At 43.1% G+C, this 16,929-nt stretch overlaps 1 protein-coding gene across 1 annotated transcript in view; it reads right to left on the bottom strand.

Annotated features, from left to right (window-relative positions):
* Positions 1 to 404: 404 nt before the first annotated feature.
* LOC106599874 (protein Wnt-9a) overlaps positions 405 to 16,929 on the bottom strand; it is a 30,940-nt gene continuing 14,415 nt past the window's right edge. The window contains exons 2-4 of the mRNA XM_014191225.3: positions 7,384 to 7,643; positions 6,817 to 7,079; positions 405 to 4,541 (exon numbers count right to left, since the gene is read on the bottom strand). Of these exons, the coding sequence (XP_014046700.1) occupies positions 4,053 to 4,541; positions 6,817 to 7,079; positions 7,384 to 7,643 (1,012 nt within the window). The 3' untranslated portion in view covers positions 405 to 4,052. The remainder of the gene's footprint in view (positions 4,542 to 6,816; positions 7,080 to 7,383; positions 7,644 to 16,929) is intronic.

The raw sequence follows: 16,929 nt of genomic DNA, 5'->3' as shown, positions 1-16,929 counted from the left end.
TCTAATAAACACTTATCTCAACATGACATAACACGTCGCAGACGTGGCCTTCCTTGTCTGTGACATCGCTCCACAACAGGGGATGTACAGCATTTTCCAACGGAGAGTGTCTCTAATAGCCGGACGTACTTGTCTTTAATTTGATGACGGCGGTGTGTACCTCTCCCTCTATTTAGCTCCACTACTCTCAACCCCTTAAGTCTCCAGAACTCTGAACAGCTTGGAAATGCTATCGCATAGCATATTGGAACCAATATCAACAAGTCGCTTTGAGTTATGTGTAGAAGGAAAGGTGGATTATTAGTGGTGTAGAACTTTTACTGTTTGCTTGCTTAGACTTGAACCAAACTCCTCTTAGCAATGGCTGTATAACCACTGGGTATGAATGAGACCAAACATTCAAATAATTTAAAAATTCATTTATTATTTCAGGTTTTCTTGCCTTTGTTATACAAAGATGTTAAATAACTTAAATACATTCTTACCAGTCATTCGTGATCTGTTTATACCTACAAGCTATACACATGAGGTAGAGGACAATAATTTAGGTTCCCATAAGACATGAATAAGTGAACATGGACAAAGCTTTGCTGGTATAGTATTATCACAAAGAGGAATATATGTTTGTTTTGTTTATTGGCAAGCACAGCACAAATCCTAATACAAAATGTACACAGTGAATGTGACCCTCTCATCAGAGTATACCAAAAGTTGAATGAGTTCACACCAATACCACTCTATGTTTGGTCAGTATGTTTATCAGCACAGAAGGTTATGTTACGGGGTACAGACAGAACCCATACACCTCTCGCCAACCCCTCAAACAAACTGATCACGCTACAAATCGGAATGCTAGAAAAATACTTGCGCAGTACTGTGCGATGTCAATTACATAAAAGAACCCAGCTGATTATGATCTATTTAATTGCCTTCAGATGTGTTGTATTATGTGTTGTATGTAACAGTTGAAAAAGGGAAGAGAAGTGTTTAGTTACTCAATTTGTAAGGATTTGTTTTGTGCTTAGGAACTGCAAATGTTAGAGTTATCTATAGAAACGGACTTTATAGAATACACTGCCTCTTGAAGCCTCCACCCCAAAGAAGCAAAACACCCATACAAGCCTAAAGGGAAAAAAACAGAGTAAAAAATACAGGTATATAAAATCAGTTTTGACTTTATGTTATTTACATTAAACACATGCTCATAAAATATCTCAAAATAATTTATCTTTCTTTTATTTTCATTTTTTCTACAAAATAGATTTTTATACATCATCCACTGACAACTACACAGTGCCGAGCTATGAGTTCAAAAATAGAATATGAAGGACTAAGACAATGATATTGAAAACAACCGTTGTATCATGCCGTCCTTTGTCTTGAAGAAGAAAAAAAACGTGTGTATATGTACAGTATAAAACATACAAAATACATGCAATGTGCATACTGTATTCCTCTCGTCATGACTCTGTTGACCTTTTGTATAACGTTCAATAAATTACCACTGTAGAGAACCAGTCTTGTGCAGAGGAGCGTGTGTAGAATACACTCACCAGAAGCTGTGGGAAGCAGGCATTTATGCTCAGGCTCTTAGCATAGCCATTATGCATTCCATGTAACGTGCAAAGTTCTATATAGGTTTTGACCATTCTTTATTTGGCATGTTTGGAATTCAGCTCTAGAGGATGAACCAACCAACCTTCGCTAGGCTAGACTCCCTTCTCAAAGCATGCTGCTTTTCCTTGATCAGTCACGGTGGGTTGAATCATATATCAATCCTGTGAGTGTCACCGTTTCTAACATAGCATGCCAATGCCCTCGAAAATAGCTTGGACCACAGCTATCTAACTAATGTTTTTCACTTACTGATGATCACGTACAATCAAAAGTTTTCAGCAGCAATGTACTCCATATTCATGATTTAGCCATAGCCTTATGCATCAACTTAAATTTGACCACTCGCCTTTCCAGCATCAAACGTCTTGGTCCTAACCTCCTTATTGCTACCAACTTCCTCTTTACTTGCCTGTGAGATTTTACCATGTGCCTCACTCTTGTCTCTATACCACAGGAGAATAAACCATTGTTATTTACAACAAGCAAAAGGAAAATAAAAACATATGCACTGTTTATATTCATAAATACAGGATCTTTAAATACTTTAAAGGGGAAATGATAAAGGACTTCTGGGGCTTCAGTGCGTGAATGGGGCTATCTTACAATGTTGGGTTCCTCACTCAGTAGTTCATTCTCACCCACCTAAAACAGGCAAAGGTTGTATATCTAAAGGGAATCTATAGATGACTTTGCATCTCATGAGTTATTGTAGGTGTTTTACAGGGTTGGCTCTGCCTTTTCCACCAGTCATTTGAAGCATCAAGCATCCAATATTACATTTTAGACATGTACAACATAACAGTAACCTGCCTGAGAGAGAATTACTGTCAAAACAACACAAAAAGGAGATTGTACCTTTGCAGTCGTGGAGTTGTGGTAGCCATGCCCAAAACAATGGATAGACAATGCATAGGCATACAGCTAGAGCATACATTTGCTTTGTCGTCGCAAACACATTTTGTCACCTTATTATTGTGAGCTTCAGCAGGACTATATCTAAAATACCAAATTTGCTTGAGCGTGTAAATGTTTAAGCCATTTTTTCCATTGGACCATACTGTTCATTTTCAATCTCAACCATTAATACTTTTCAATGAAATGGGGGGTGTAGAGAGAGGAAGGAAGGATATGAGAGACTAGGTATAGGGGTTACATCTCTTCTGTTCCCCACACTTTGCTGTTTTCTTTACAACTTTATAGTATTATTACTAGCAAGATTTGCTTTTCTTTTTTAAATAGAGGGCTAACTAAGTACCAAGAAGCTGTTATAGTTAGAGCACTATTCATCTGATTGGAAGATGCATTCTCCACTGGTCAGGTGGTCTCCTGTTGTCACGGTGACAGTAGTAGACACTAAACTCAGAAAAGCAAGTCCATTCTCTCATTGAAATTTCATTACATACAGTTTTTCTTCTTTTTTCTCTTTTTTTTTACCATCAGTCCAAATAAGATATAGTGGTTTCAGTTATTCCCTGAACATTAGTTGAGTTCGCTCAAGGCCAAGAGTAGCCTAAAATGACTGGCAAAATGTATTCACCAACAATTTCACTCTAGTGTAAAAGAATCAAAGACAAATGAGCGTGTTTTCTCTCCTCGTGAAGGAGTATTCCCAAAGGGTCCATAAATGATCCACAGAGTGAGACAAAGGACACACATGTGCTGCTTTCCAAAGGGCCTTGTCAAAACAAAATAAAAAGCAGAAGAGAGCGAGAACACACAAACAACAAAACATTTGTGTGGTTAGTGGTTTGTTGAAACATATTCAGATAAGTAGCAAGTGTATATAACATCATTATAATACAATTTAATTTATTTACATACATATGCATACACACAGTGGTGTATGCGTGTAAATATGTGTGTGTAGAATACATCTTACACCCTGTCTTCTTAACAGTTTCTGAATATGGTTACCATGATTGCCATATGAGTTGTAATTTGACCCCCCTCTGCACCCTCACTCGCTAACACACACACACATTTCTACATTGGGCAAGGCCCAAAAGCCAGTCTTTTATTAACAGCATGCTAGCCGGAGACAGCGGCCAAGTGCTGCTTTTTCTCACTGACACATCTGACTGCATGTTGAATAGGTGAGGTAGCCTTTCTCCAAAGCTCCAACTCTGCAACAAGAAAACATGAGACCCATGTTGACCCTGTTGTCAGACAAGGCCAATCTCCTCCTGCAACCCCAACCACCATTGGCTGGGTCCACAGGGTATTAAAACCAAACCCATAGAACAGAAAATCCCTCAAAGTGCTTATAAAGGTCCTCCATCTCCATCGTCTTGCTCTCTCCTCTGCCGCAGAAGTCTCTCTCTCTCTCTTTCTGACAGCCACAAGGGGGGTGGGTGAGAGTCAAACCTCTGTCCTAGAACACCTCCACTTGCTAAGTCCGGTCAGAGGCAAGGGGCGAGCAGGAAGCTAAGACTGGGCTAACCTTTACAGGTGTAGACCTCTTCTCTCTGTGTACACTGCTTGCATTCGACGTAGCAGCACCAGCGCACCTGACACTGGCATGGCCGGGTCACCACGCGGCTCTGGGTGTTGTGGCCCCTGCCGCAGCAAATGGCGTCGCAGTTCTTGTCCTTGTAGCATTTCCTGGCCGAGGTGCCCGGCGAGTACTTGCTGGGCCGGCAGAAGCTGGGTGAGTCCTCAATGTGGAGCAGGTCCATGGTGCGTGGGATCGGATCATTGCTGGGGCCCGTTGGGGGCTGCTGCTGCTGGGGCCGGGCCTGGGAGATTTCCCCCTCCCCCGTGGCCTCGTTGGTGGAGCTGCCCACCTTCAGTGAGGTCTCGTAGCGCTGTTTCAGCTGCTTGCCGATCTCGTGGAAGGGCGAGAGCTGCCTCCAGCACGTCTGGACGGTGCAGGAGCCCGAGACGCCATGGCATTTGCAGGTGGTCTCCACCCCGGCTTTGATCACCTGGTTGTGGGAGAGGAGAGGAACATACAGTCAACCGTCACAGGGCATCAAAGGGACTGCATGAAACTACATAATAATAACTTTGACCCATTTTGTACTTTGTATGGACAGCAAGATTTCAAAGAAGAAGAAAATGACCTAGACTCCCCTGTCATTTCTGCAGCACAATGGGCCTATGTAATAAGTCCTAATTTCATAAGAAATGGATCCAATATGAAGCCTTTACACACACAGGACATCAATGTATTAAAATGTGATGAGAACAGAGGCTATAATTATCTTTTCTGTTTATACTCATACATACCACAGAGTTAGACGATCTAGAGCCTCTAATTATTGCTGATAAACTGTCATTAACATAATACAACATTTACATTACTCCCCAACCAAAGACTCTTAATACAAAATGTGCTACACTATAAGCAATAGTTTGAAAGATAATGTTTGTGGGTGGAAGGTGTCCATACGGACTGTTACGATAACATTCGGTAATCGACTTTGATTAAAGTCATCATGGTTATTACTAATAGTAAGTGGAGGACACGCTGAGAGGCACATTTTCTGAAGAAAAGATCCATTGAGTTCCTCGGCCATGGGAAAGAAGGAGACAGAATTCAGACCCTGGCCCCTGTTCTTGGTTTGTTTTAAGGTATGTGGGAGTCAAGAACCCCCGAGGTCCATCTCGTTCACCAGGCCAACTTCATAACTCTACTGTTTCGATTCAGTAAGGGGGAAACTTTAGGCTAGCAAGTGTAAAGCTAAACAAATCCATTTTACGTCAAATATGTTGAGGCCTGAAGATTTCTCATAACACATATAATGGGATCTACCTAACAGATGACATGGAATGTGGACTCAGTTGAACTTGAGAGAACACCTCTGACCATTAATGCTCGACAAACTTTAACTATTGGGGGGTGAATGGGTGTGTTTAAGGCTGCTTGTTTGGTCAGATACAGCACAGCAGTGAATAGTACACGCTGCAACATTGCTTGAAATCTCTGTGGCTGGGAATGATTAATTTGTGTACAGCTCAGTCAGCATCAGCCGACCACAACGTTAAAAAGTTATGTGTTAAAATCCATAACGTATATTCTCCAGAGGAGGCCTGGAGTGGACAGACAGTCTCTCTCCGGTTCTGTTCTCACACACTGGGAAACAGATCGGGGAATAAGAAAGAAGTGCTGCATTATTCGCCACAGTTGCAGTTTAGTTCAGGAAAATGTGAAATGTCAGCTTTAAATGTTCTAGGGATGCAGAGGCTGGCACATTCCAAGATTTGTGCTCCATATGGGACGTGGTACACCTCACTAAATCTGAAAATAAGAAAAAAAACTGGACGAAAACAGTGTTGTAAATCTTTTATCACAAATAAAAGAACCTGAGAATGGATTTGGAGAGCCAAGCTGAAAAGGAAGAGCACACCACAGGTCTTCGGGGAGAGGTTTGTGTCTGCTAACATTTGGGGAAGTGTGCTTCTGCTATAATTTATATTCATACTAAAATTAAAATGGCTACAATAGGAGAAAATCTGAGTAAAGGTAGCGGCTGCCAGGACCTTGAGTTTGCTTTGGCATGACATTTTAACACCATTCTCTCTTCTTTTCGATTTTACTATTAAAATCACATCCAGGCCGGGAAAAAAAACTCACTCCCTCACCTCAAACAATTGTCGAATCTCGCTAAGGCACAAACAAAGGCAATTAACGTGTGGCCTCTGACTTTAAGCAGTCAATTTAAGTGATTTAGGCTGGCCTTTTATCTCACCATTAAGTGGGATGCTTGAGGATCTATAGTATTTGTTTAATAACCGCAGCATGTGGGTAAACGATTCTCTGTCGACCATGGGAATATAGCTGTAAAAACTCTGTCATTGTTATTCCTCTCGTGGTCACATTAAATTCCTCTCTGGTCATTTTCACTGGTTCTGGTCATTTGGAGAACAATAATTTACCAACCCTACAGTATATAGTTGTCTGTAGGAGATTCACAAAATATTCACCCTAGAATACAGCCACGGATCTTAACCATCTCAAGAGAGGACAACATAGGCCTATGTACTTAAAATAGCTGTACAGGGCCCAGGTATAGCAAACTACACTGTCAGTCAATCAATCAATCAACCAGCCAACCCAAAAATATTCATCGTTTTTTTTTACAGGACAAGTTGTGACAAAAGGACTATTAGCGGGATACACTAATTACTGTATCCCATAATTCAACAAGATGAAATGTACCGCTTCATCCAACAAGGCTCCCCTCCATCCACACTCACCTTCATGCCCACGTTAGTGTTGTGCATGTCCACGCGGGCACGCAGGTCCTTATTGGAGCGTTTGCCCAGGAAGTCCTTGACAAACTTGTTGCTGTACTTGAGGTTGTCGCCACAGCCGCCCCACTGCCAGGCCTTTCGGTTCTCCAGGTCTGGGGCTTCATCGCAGGTGCAACGCTCCATCCTCCCAGCGCTGCACGCCTTGGCCATGGCGTGAGTCAGGCCTGCTGAGGAGACGGCGTACAGGAAGGCCGTCTCCTTAAAACCTAGAGTGAGGTGTGGAGCAAGAGGAAGGATATCAGCTACCAGCTTCCTAATGGACACTCAAAATGAGCAATTGAAAGTTGCCATTATTGGGCAAATACACCTCAGCTTTCTACTGTACTATCTACTATGGCCTCTCTCTACTGTACTATCTACTATGGCCTTTCTCTACTGTACTATCTACTATGGAATTACAAAGATCTATCTCCACCTCCACCCATGAACGTCAGAAACCAGTTATCTGTAAGTTGAAAACATATTACATTTATACTTCTGTATGAAGTTGGAATGCCTTTCTTTCCCTACCTCTCTTCAAAAGGTTGGCTCTGTAGCGCCCCTCTAAGGTGCAGTTCCACCTCTCGAAGCGGAACTGGTACTGACACTCCAGGGCGCTCATGCTGATGGCCTCCATGAGGGTCTCGGCCACGCCCGGGTCTCGTCGACACATCCGCCGCTGCTTCTTCTCCAGTTTGAGCCGGTCGCACAGCTTGTAGTGGGCCCTTCCCACGTTCTCCTCGGGTTGAGAGCTCAGCGGTAGAATGGACAGGGGTTCATTACCTGTCAATCTGGGGAGAGAAATAGACACCCCTTAGATACTGTCAGATGCTTCTGCTGTACCCAAAGGTCTGCCTAAGGCTTATTACAGGCATTACCTGTCAATCTGGGGTTGAGAGAGAGAGATGTTGTACTGTAACACACTGTTTGGAGGGTTCGGAGAATGAAAAATGATTTATGGGAACACTCAGTCAGTACAGTGGACTGAGAATATGAGGAAATGGTATGCTAAGTCCCAAACATAGAACGCTGACCTTTATGGTCTAAGTCAGAGCTGGTTAATGTTCGAGGGAATTTGGCTGCAATTGTTGGAAGGTTGTAATCGACTTAATGGTTAATGTGCAGGGGAATGCAACACTTTCTAGAGATTGAGATCAACATTCACCATATGATAGGTGAGTCTGGGCCTCCTGAGTGGCGCAACGGTCTAAGGCACTGCATTGCAGTGTTTGAGGCATCACTACAGACCTGGGTTCGGTCCCAGGCTGTGTCACAGCAGGCCGTGGCCTGGAGACCCATGAGGCGGCGCACAATTGGCCCAGCGTCTTTCGTGATAGGGGAGGGTTTGGCCGGACGGGACTTTCCTCCTATCGTGCTCTAGCGACTCATTGTGGTGGGGTGAGTGCCTGCAAGCTGACCTCAGTCACCAGCTGGATGGTGTTTCCTCCGACCCATTGGTGTGGCTGGCATCTGGGTTAAGCGAGCAGTGCGGCTTGGCAGAGTTGCGTTTTGGAGGACGTGTGGCTCTCGACCTTTGCCTCTCCCGAGTCCGTAGGGGAGTTGCAGCGATGGGACAAGACTAACTACCAATTAGGGGTAAAAGTTCAAAAATATATTAAAAAAAATAATAGTATAGGCGTGGCTGTGTATATAGCACATTCTCAGCAGGTGAAGAGCGTTCTGTGCTGATTTGTCTCTTTTAGGGTAGCTACCAATAAGGTTGCTCATCATAGCATCGTTGGCTAGCCAGCTAGCTAAGTTGACACAGGTTGGTTAAAGGACATTAAGGGTGCGCTTGTAAATTCACTCAAGGGTGTCAGAGTGAGCTCAGAGTGCGCTCTGGGCGTTGGTAAATTCAGAGTGTTGTCAGATTGTCCGTTAGTAAATTCAGCGCGTTTCGCACACTGGACGCTCTGGCGGAGTAGGGTTGATTCGAACATTCTGACCTCACAACGGAAGTCAAGCACCCAAGCTAACTAGCTAAAGTTGGCTAGCTTCCTAGCTAATTCCAGACACAAATGAGAACACCTCACTCTGAACATTTTACTTGCCATACAGAGCTGGTTAGAGTGTTACTGACTGTAACTGTGTATTTTAATTACGTTTTTTTGGGGGGCCAGTATAGAGAGTTCAGATGATATGACAGATTTAAAACAATGGTCCCACACATTCAATTTGTCCGTCACATCACAGGCATCACAGGCATGCTAAACAGTAGCCAAACCAACAGAAACGTTGCTTAATATTTATATCATATCCCGGGGACTACTGACCGTCACTCACGGAGACCAGCGGTGTATAGATGTAAACACGATCACATAGCAGGCTCTCATACACTCATTATAGAATCCCCATACAAACATCCAGTATTCAGGACCCTAAAGCTGCAATTCATTTGGGATATAATGAGTATAAGCTTAGTTTCTAAACACGGTATAGGAGGAGAACATGTGGCAGAGTTGCACTCCTTTCGTCAGTTTATTTAAAGGAAGTGTATATAAAACACACAACCTAGCACCGGGTCTGCCACATAGCTGGCAAAACCCTCCCTGACCAACTAGTGTTCTGAGGTTGCGATGGATGGGGAAAAGCAGAAGCATTACTTTCACAAAAACACGCAGGGGACATGACTGTCAGCCTGTGACCATTTTGGTCACACCATCTGACAGGATTGGCAGGGTAGTTGCTCATTATGTGCAATTTCGGGGCCTCTTTTACACCGTTAAAGTAAAAGAAGAATAAATGGATTTACAGAAGAACTCACAAACACATTCCTGCAACGGGCCCTGGCACATAATGCCATTACTGAAAGAGTTTGATGCCTTTTAAGTGTCAACATTTCCCTGCTAATATTGACACCTGCTAACAATCTGAGGTTGTCCTGACAACAACTGTAAACAAGGGATAAACATATTAGATGTACTCTGGAGGTGACAATGTGAGGTTGTTTCTTCTTCTCTCCTCTATATAACTGAACTGCTCTGCTCAGTGCCACACGGTGACCTGTCTCTGGCCTCTGCCATCAAAATGTTGACATTTATGTTGTTGAGCTTAAGTGAACATCCCTTCTATCAGTCTTGATAAAACAGCAGAGGTTTACTTTATCTAGCTGCTTTAGCATGTTATCAGGAGAGCTGAGGAGGAGAGGATCCTATTTTAGTTTAATTGTCATGTCCAAGTGAATCCTGCTGCGTCTCATTCACAAAACAATGCTCTGATTATGCCATGTTCAATGAGAGGCCCATGCAGACGTCACCAGTCACATGGCCAGAACAGGAAGTGATTGCTAGTCTAATAAGTAACTATGAACCGAACAGTAACTTTTCAGTGAGGAAGGATTCAGGCCTGGTAGGACACAAGGTAATGAGAGAGAGAGAGTGAACAAGACACAGCCAGCCAGTCAGACACTATTAGCATTTAGCTAGCGTGTTACTGCTGCCAATGAATTAGAAACCTATTCAATTCCATTTCCAGCCCATGAGTCATTTGGGTACAACTATTAACCAAATCACAGCCATAGAGGCTTCCTTCCAGATGTCCCAGGCATAGACCGTGTTGCAGTGAATGTGAACGCTGACTGATTCACTGTCTGTACCTCAAGAGAGTTACTGTGTATTTCTCCCGTCTGTGTACTTCTCTAGTCAATGGTGCTACACGTTCACTTATGACCTAATTTGTCTTCTGTCACCATTCAGAGCCAAACGGCCTCACTGAAGAGGTCACAGAGGTCATGTTACAGAGAGAGAGAGAAATCTTTCAGAACTGATAATAACTGATTGTAACGTGTTTCCCCTAATCCCAGATGGCAGCGTACCTTTAAGGAGATATTGTGTTGGATATAAAGTTGGAGATAAACAGTTCTTTTCACACATTGTATAGCCTGAAATGACTGGTAAGGCATTGCAGATTATAAATTTGTCTTCGGTTGATTTGTCTTTTAAGTTTCTGGGAAATATGTAATCCAGAGGGATGGTAAATCTGTTTTTGGGTACGGGATTGTCGTCTTCAGCGAGGGAAGATCCATGTGTAACATTACAGTTCTCCCGGAGTGAAGAGGCTAGTCAAATGGCTTGTCTCTCTTTTTTGCCTTTCCTAACTTGTCTGATCACTATAGATTTTTTAAATGGAAACCTGGCAAGCTGTGACTTGACAAAAATGGTTCTCCTGGCTGGCTTTAGGGTGGAAAAGAGCTAAAATACTTAGTACGGTACTCTGGTCTGACTGTGCCACATTCTGCACTGTATGTATAGGGACATACATACAAATGCTGTATTTATCCAATCTTAATTGTTATCCCTTTTGATACTATGTGTATCCACTGTGTATACAACACCGTGAGGAGAAAAAGAAGGAACTCAAGAGCAAATTGTACCAGTTGACGAACTGTTGTAATCGTGATTGACGAACTGTTGTAATCGTGATTGACAACATTTCCACAACATTTCTGCTGTGGGCTGAGGCTCAATATTTGATTGATTGCAACACCATTTAGAGTACCTGGCAAATTAATTTCGACATGTCATCAGGAGAGCCAAGATAATATAAACTCCAGCCGTGATAAACTCAAGTCCTATGATTGATGCCTAATATGCAACAATAAACAAACTTAACTGAATGTAGATATCACTAGAGAAATGAAAACAACGACGTTACCCAGGAGATGCAAAGTGGAACAGATTACTTGTGAAGCTTGGCAGCCACAGTAAATTAAGCATCATTTTTTTTGTATGATTTCAAATTCCTAGAGATTTTACAGTTGTATGCATCATGCTTCTGAAGAATGTAAGAGCAATAGAAACAGCAACCGGATGCTGATATATAGTCTATGCGTTGTATAGTACGCAACAATTCAATTATGTTTGGTACAATTGTTGCTAATGGCATAACTCTAGAATGTTAACTACCTGTTGCACTAAATATACATAGGTGTGCCATTATTATTAATAACAACAGTGGTGAAACTCCACGGATAAAAAGGTTGTCTTAATTTTCCGAATCCTATCACCATGACGTGTTACATTCCTCAACCACTACTGCCACTATCACTATCACAGTCTCCTTAGTGTTACCTCTCCATAGATCACAGATGGCTGCCTGCCTGGCCCTCCAAAACAAGAGTCAAATCAAATGCAATTTCTCAAAAGTGTCTTTGTGCTGTGACGTCTGTCTGAGACAAAAAGATACTCTGAAGCTGGAGGGAGGCCAGAGACAATATGAATGCTTTGGACTACTGCTCTGCCTGTCTAGCTGTTACTGACTTCCACACAAAGGCATATTTTTTTGCCAGTTACCAAGAAGGCTGGGGGGGGCAAAGTGTGGATAGGAGGAGAAGTTTCAGAGAATGGAGAAACACTTCTTCAGGTCTCGGGAGAAGAAGCTACTGTGGCTCCATTCTTGTGCATGTTTCCGCTCTGTGGCAGACCAGTGTATAGTCAAATGATATCCCAGATGTGCTTTAATTTCAGTTTCCCCGCCTTCTAAAGGATTTCTTATATCTAGCTGAGGGGAGGCTGTGTTTGAAAGGTTTTACTTTTTTGGGCTTTTAAAAACACTGATGGAAATGATTATTTTACTTCTTAAAGCTATCCTAAATATGCACAATGGTAGTTACAGTGCTTTGATTAATTGTGCTACTGCATATTTCCTAACAAGCACATTTGACGAAGTGTAAGACGAAGAACGAGAACACAAAACCATACAGGTAAACTAGCTAGCTGGTACTGGATCCCTAAAGATCACTTTATCTCCATAACGTGACCCAAAAGAAACCCAACGTCACACATACTCGGACAATGCTGAGCAGAACCCAGTGTCACACACTCAATAGGAGCACTGCTGGCTTCAGCAGAGCGAACTAAACTAATTAAACTGACTTAGAGCAAAGGATGGAATCAAAAGGAGAGTACGGTGCACATCTTTGGTCAAAAAGTATTTATTCTAAATCCATTTTGGACACAGGACCACATAGCTTCTGATTAGGAATAATGGAAAGCCTAACCACAATGCCTTAATCTCTATGGTCCTGAAACATGTGCAAACTACAGTGTGTACAGTACATGTTGACAATGTAAGGCATATGAACTAAAGGGAGTACAGGTTGCAGTGTACGGAGCTACTGCCAGGTCTAGGAGCTACTGCTAGGTCTAGGAGCTACTGCTAGGTCTAGGAGCTACTGCTAGGTCTAGGACTGCTAGGTCTAGGAGCTACTGCTAGGTCTAGGAACTACTGCTAGGTCTAGGAGCTACTGCTAGGTCTAGGAGCTACTGCTAGGTCTAGGTGCTACTGCTAGGTGTAGGAGCTACTGCTAGGCCTAGGAGCTACTGCTAGGTCTAAGAGCTACTGCTAGGTCTAGAAGCTACTGCTAGGTCTAGGAGCTACTGCTGGGTCTAGGTCTTACACATTCGAATGTAAGAGCATGTAGACCTGTGTTTTTCTATCATGAAGCATTTTAGGAGGCTGTTTTTGTTTGAGGAGTTGGCACAGCAACACACATGGAACATAACACCAACAGAGACATAATAAAGTTCACTATTATCATACGTGAGGTAGGATTCTTACTGCTGTTTGCTCAGCTTTGCTTTTTAAACTCCCTCACACACTCACACATAGACATCATCAACCGAGACTTCAAACGGGAATAATCTCACTCACTGCCTTGCCTTTTCCCTCCCTGAATGCACCTCTCACTGGGTAAACGAACGGTGGAGTTTGCTTAGGCATTTCTCTCCACCTGTCAACGCTTCCCATTGCCCGGGACATTTACTTTATATAAATGTTTCAATGCACAGAATGGCTGAGTGAAAACGACTCAAATCATCAAATCAAATAAACGTTTATTAGTCGCATACACAGATTTGCAGACGTTATCGCAGGTGCAACGGAACGCTCCAACAGTTTAGTAATAATATCTAGCAATACAAAACAATACGTACATAATCATGAAATTAAGAAATATCAGAACGAGCAATGTCTGAGTCAGGAATATAAATATACATACACTATATATACAAAAGTATGTGGACACTCCTTCAAATTTGAGGATTTGGCTATTTCAGCCACACCTGTTGCTGACAGATGTATAAATCAAGCACACAGCCATGCAATCTCCATAGAACATTGGCATGTAGAATAGCCTTACTGAAGAGCTCAGTGACTTTCAATGTGGCACTGTCATTAGAATGCCACCTTTTCAATTTCTGCCCTGCTAGAGCTGCCCTGGTCAGCTGTAAGTGCTGTAATTGTGAAGTGGAAACTTCTAGGAGCAACAACGGCTCAGGCGCAAAGTGGTAGACCACACAAGCTCACATAACAGGACCACTGAGTGCTGAAGCGCGTAGCGTGTAAAATCATCTGTCCTTGGTTGCAACACTTACTCCCAAGTTCCAAACTGCCTCTGGAAGCAACATCAGCATAAGAACTGTTCTTCGGGGCCAAGAAACACGAGCAATGAACATTAGACAGATGGAAATTTGTCCATTGGTCTGATGAGTCCAAATTTGAGATTTTTGGTTCCAACTGCCGTGTTTTTGTGAAACGCGGAGTAGGTGAACAGATGATCTCTGTATGTGTAGGGGGGTGCTTCGCTGGTGACACTGTCAGTGATTTATATTGAATTCAAGGCACACTTAAACAGCATGGCTACCACAGCACTCTGCAGTGATACGCCATCCCATCTGGTTTGCGCTTAGTTGGACTATCATTTGTTTTTCAACAGGATAATGACCCAATACACCTCCAGGTTGTGTAAGGGCTATTTGACCAAGAAGGAGAGTGATGGAGTGCTGCATCAGATGACATGGTCTCCACAATCACCCAACCTCAACCCAATTGAGATGGTTTGCGATGAGTTGGACCGCAGAGTGAAGGAAAAGCAGCCAACAAGTGTTCAGCATATGTGGGAACTCCTTCAAGACTGTTGGAAAAGCATTCCAGGTGAAGCCGGCTGAGAGAATGCCAAGAGTGTGCAAAGCATTTTGTTGACGTTGAGGGTGAGGTTATTTTCCTGGCACCACTCAGCTAGGGCTCTCACCTCCTCCCTGTAGGCTGTCTCATCATTGTTGGTAATCAGTTCTACCACTGTTGTGTCGCTTAGGGATGAGCTTGGGAGGCAGGCACTATGGTGTTGAAGGCTGAGCTGTAGGCGATTAATCACATTCTTACATAGGTATTTCTCTTCTCCAGGTGGGATAGGGCAGTGTTCAGTGCAATGGTGATTGTGCTGTCCGTGGTTCTGTTGGGGCGGTATGCAAATTGTAGTGGAAGTTATATGTTCTTTAACTAGCTTCTCAAAGCACTTCATGATGACAGACGTGAGAACTACGGGGTGATAGTAATTTAGTTCAGTGACCGTCGCTATATTGGGGTACAAGAACAATGGTGGGCATCTTGAAGCAAGTGGTGACAACAGACTGGGATATGGAGAGATGTATTATGTCCGTAAACACTCCAGCCATCTGGTCTGCACATGCTCTGAAGACGCGCCTTGGGATGTCGTCTGTGCCGGCAGCCTTGCGAGGGTTATCATGCTTATATGACTCACGTCGGTCACAGAGATATAGCGCACACAGTTCTCGTGAGTGTAGGGGGCCCACGTCAGAGGCTTGATGTAGTTTTCCTTGAAGGTGTTTAGTTTATCCGGGAGCGAGGCGTCGGCGACGTGGCTGGCTTTCCCTTTATAATCCGTGATTGTCTGGAGTCACTGTCACATTCTGTACGTCTTGTGTTTGAGCCTTTGTTATTGCAACTTCACTTTGACCCTGTACTGTTGTTTTGCCTCTTTGATTGGCGTATGGAGGTCATAGCTGGTCTGTTAGTACTCGTCCATGTTCCCAGTCACCTTGCCATGGTTAACGCCAGGGTTGTGGGTTCGATTCCCACGGGTGGCCAGCACAGGAAAAAAAATGTATGAAATGTATGCATTCACTACTGTAAGTCGCTCTGGATAAAAGCATCTGCTAAATGACTAAAATGTAAAAAAGAAAAAGGAAAATGTTAAATGCGGTGGCTGGCGCTTTCAGTTTGGCGCGAATGATGCCGTCTATCCACGGTTTTTGGTTTGGATAAGTTCTAATCATCACCATGGGAACAACATCTTCTATGCTCTTCCTGAAGAAACCAGTCACCAAGTCAGTGTATACGCTGATACTATTCTCAGAGGCGACCTGGAACATTTCCCAGTCCACGTGATAAAAACAATCTTGAGGCATAGATTACAATTGGTCAGACCAACGTTGAACAGTCCTTACCACAGGTGCTTACTGTTTAAGTTTCTGCCTATAGGTGGGGAGGAGCCGAATGGAGTCGTGATCTGATTTGCTAAAGGGAGGGCAGGGGAGGGCCTTGTACCTGACCCAGAAGGGTGAGTAGCAATGATCAAGAGTTTGTTATGTCCGTGTAACACAGGAGATTATATTAGTAACGTTTCCTCTTATTTCCTTTATTAAAGTCCCCAGCTACAATAAATGCGGCCTCGGGATATGCCGTTTTCATTTTGCACATAGTCCATTGTAGTTCCTTGAGATACATCACAGTGTCGGCTGTGGGAAAAGTATCTCGGGAGGTAATGCGTTCAGCATTTGATGGTGAGGTATTCAAGATCGGAAGAACAAAAGGACTTGAGTTCCTGTATGTTACCACAATCACACCATGAGTTGTTAATCATGAACAAAAGTGGAGAGTTCTTTCTTTTGCGCAATGGACGGAGAACCCCACAGCTAAGTGGATGGGGACAATATATCCGGAGAGAGACATTATTACGTAAAACACAGTATGTTACAGTCCCTGATGTCTCTCTGGAAGGAGATCCTCACCCTGAGCTCGCATACTTTATTGTCCAGGGACTGAACGCTAGCGACTAATACACTCAGAAGCGCTATTCTCTCCGGCATCTGCGTTTTTGTGCAGCCCCCAGGATGAATAGAGCTGCCTCAAGTAAAAAAAAATGGTCCAAGTCAGGGAAGTCGAATTTCTGAGTGACCGCCAATCTAATGTCAAAAAGTTATTTTTGGCTGTAAGTAATAATACAAAAAATTATGTAAGAAATAACACACCAAAATAAAATACTGGGAGCTAGAAACA

Source organism: Salmo salar, chromosome 03 (genome assembly GCF_965601325.2).
Source record: "Salmo salar chromosome 03, fSalSal1, whole genome shotgun sequence".
Taxonomy (NCBI): domain Eukaryota; kingdom Metazoa; phylum Chordata; class Actinopteri; order Salmoniformes; family Salmonidae; genus Salmo; species Salmo salar.
Note: the sequence above shows the minus strand (reverse complement) of the source record. Positions and strands in the feature narration are given on the sequence as shown.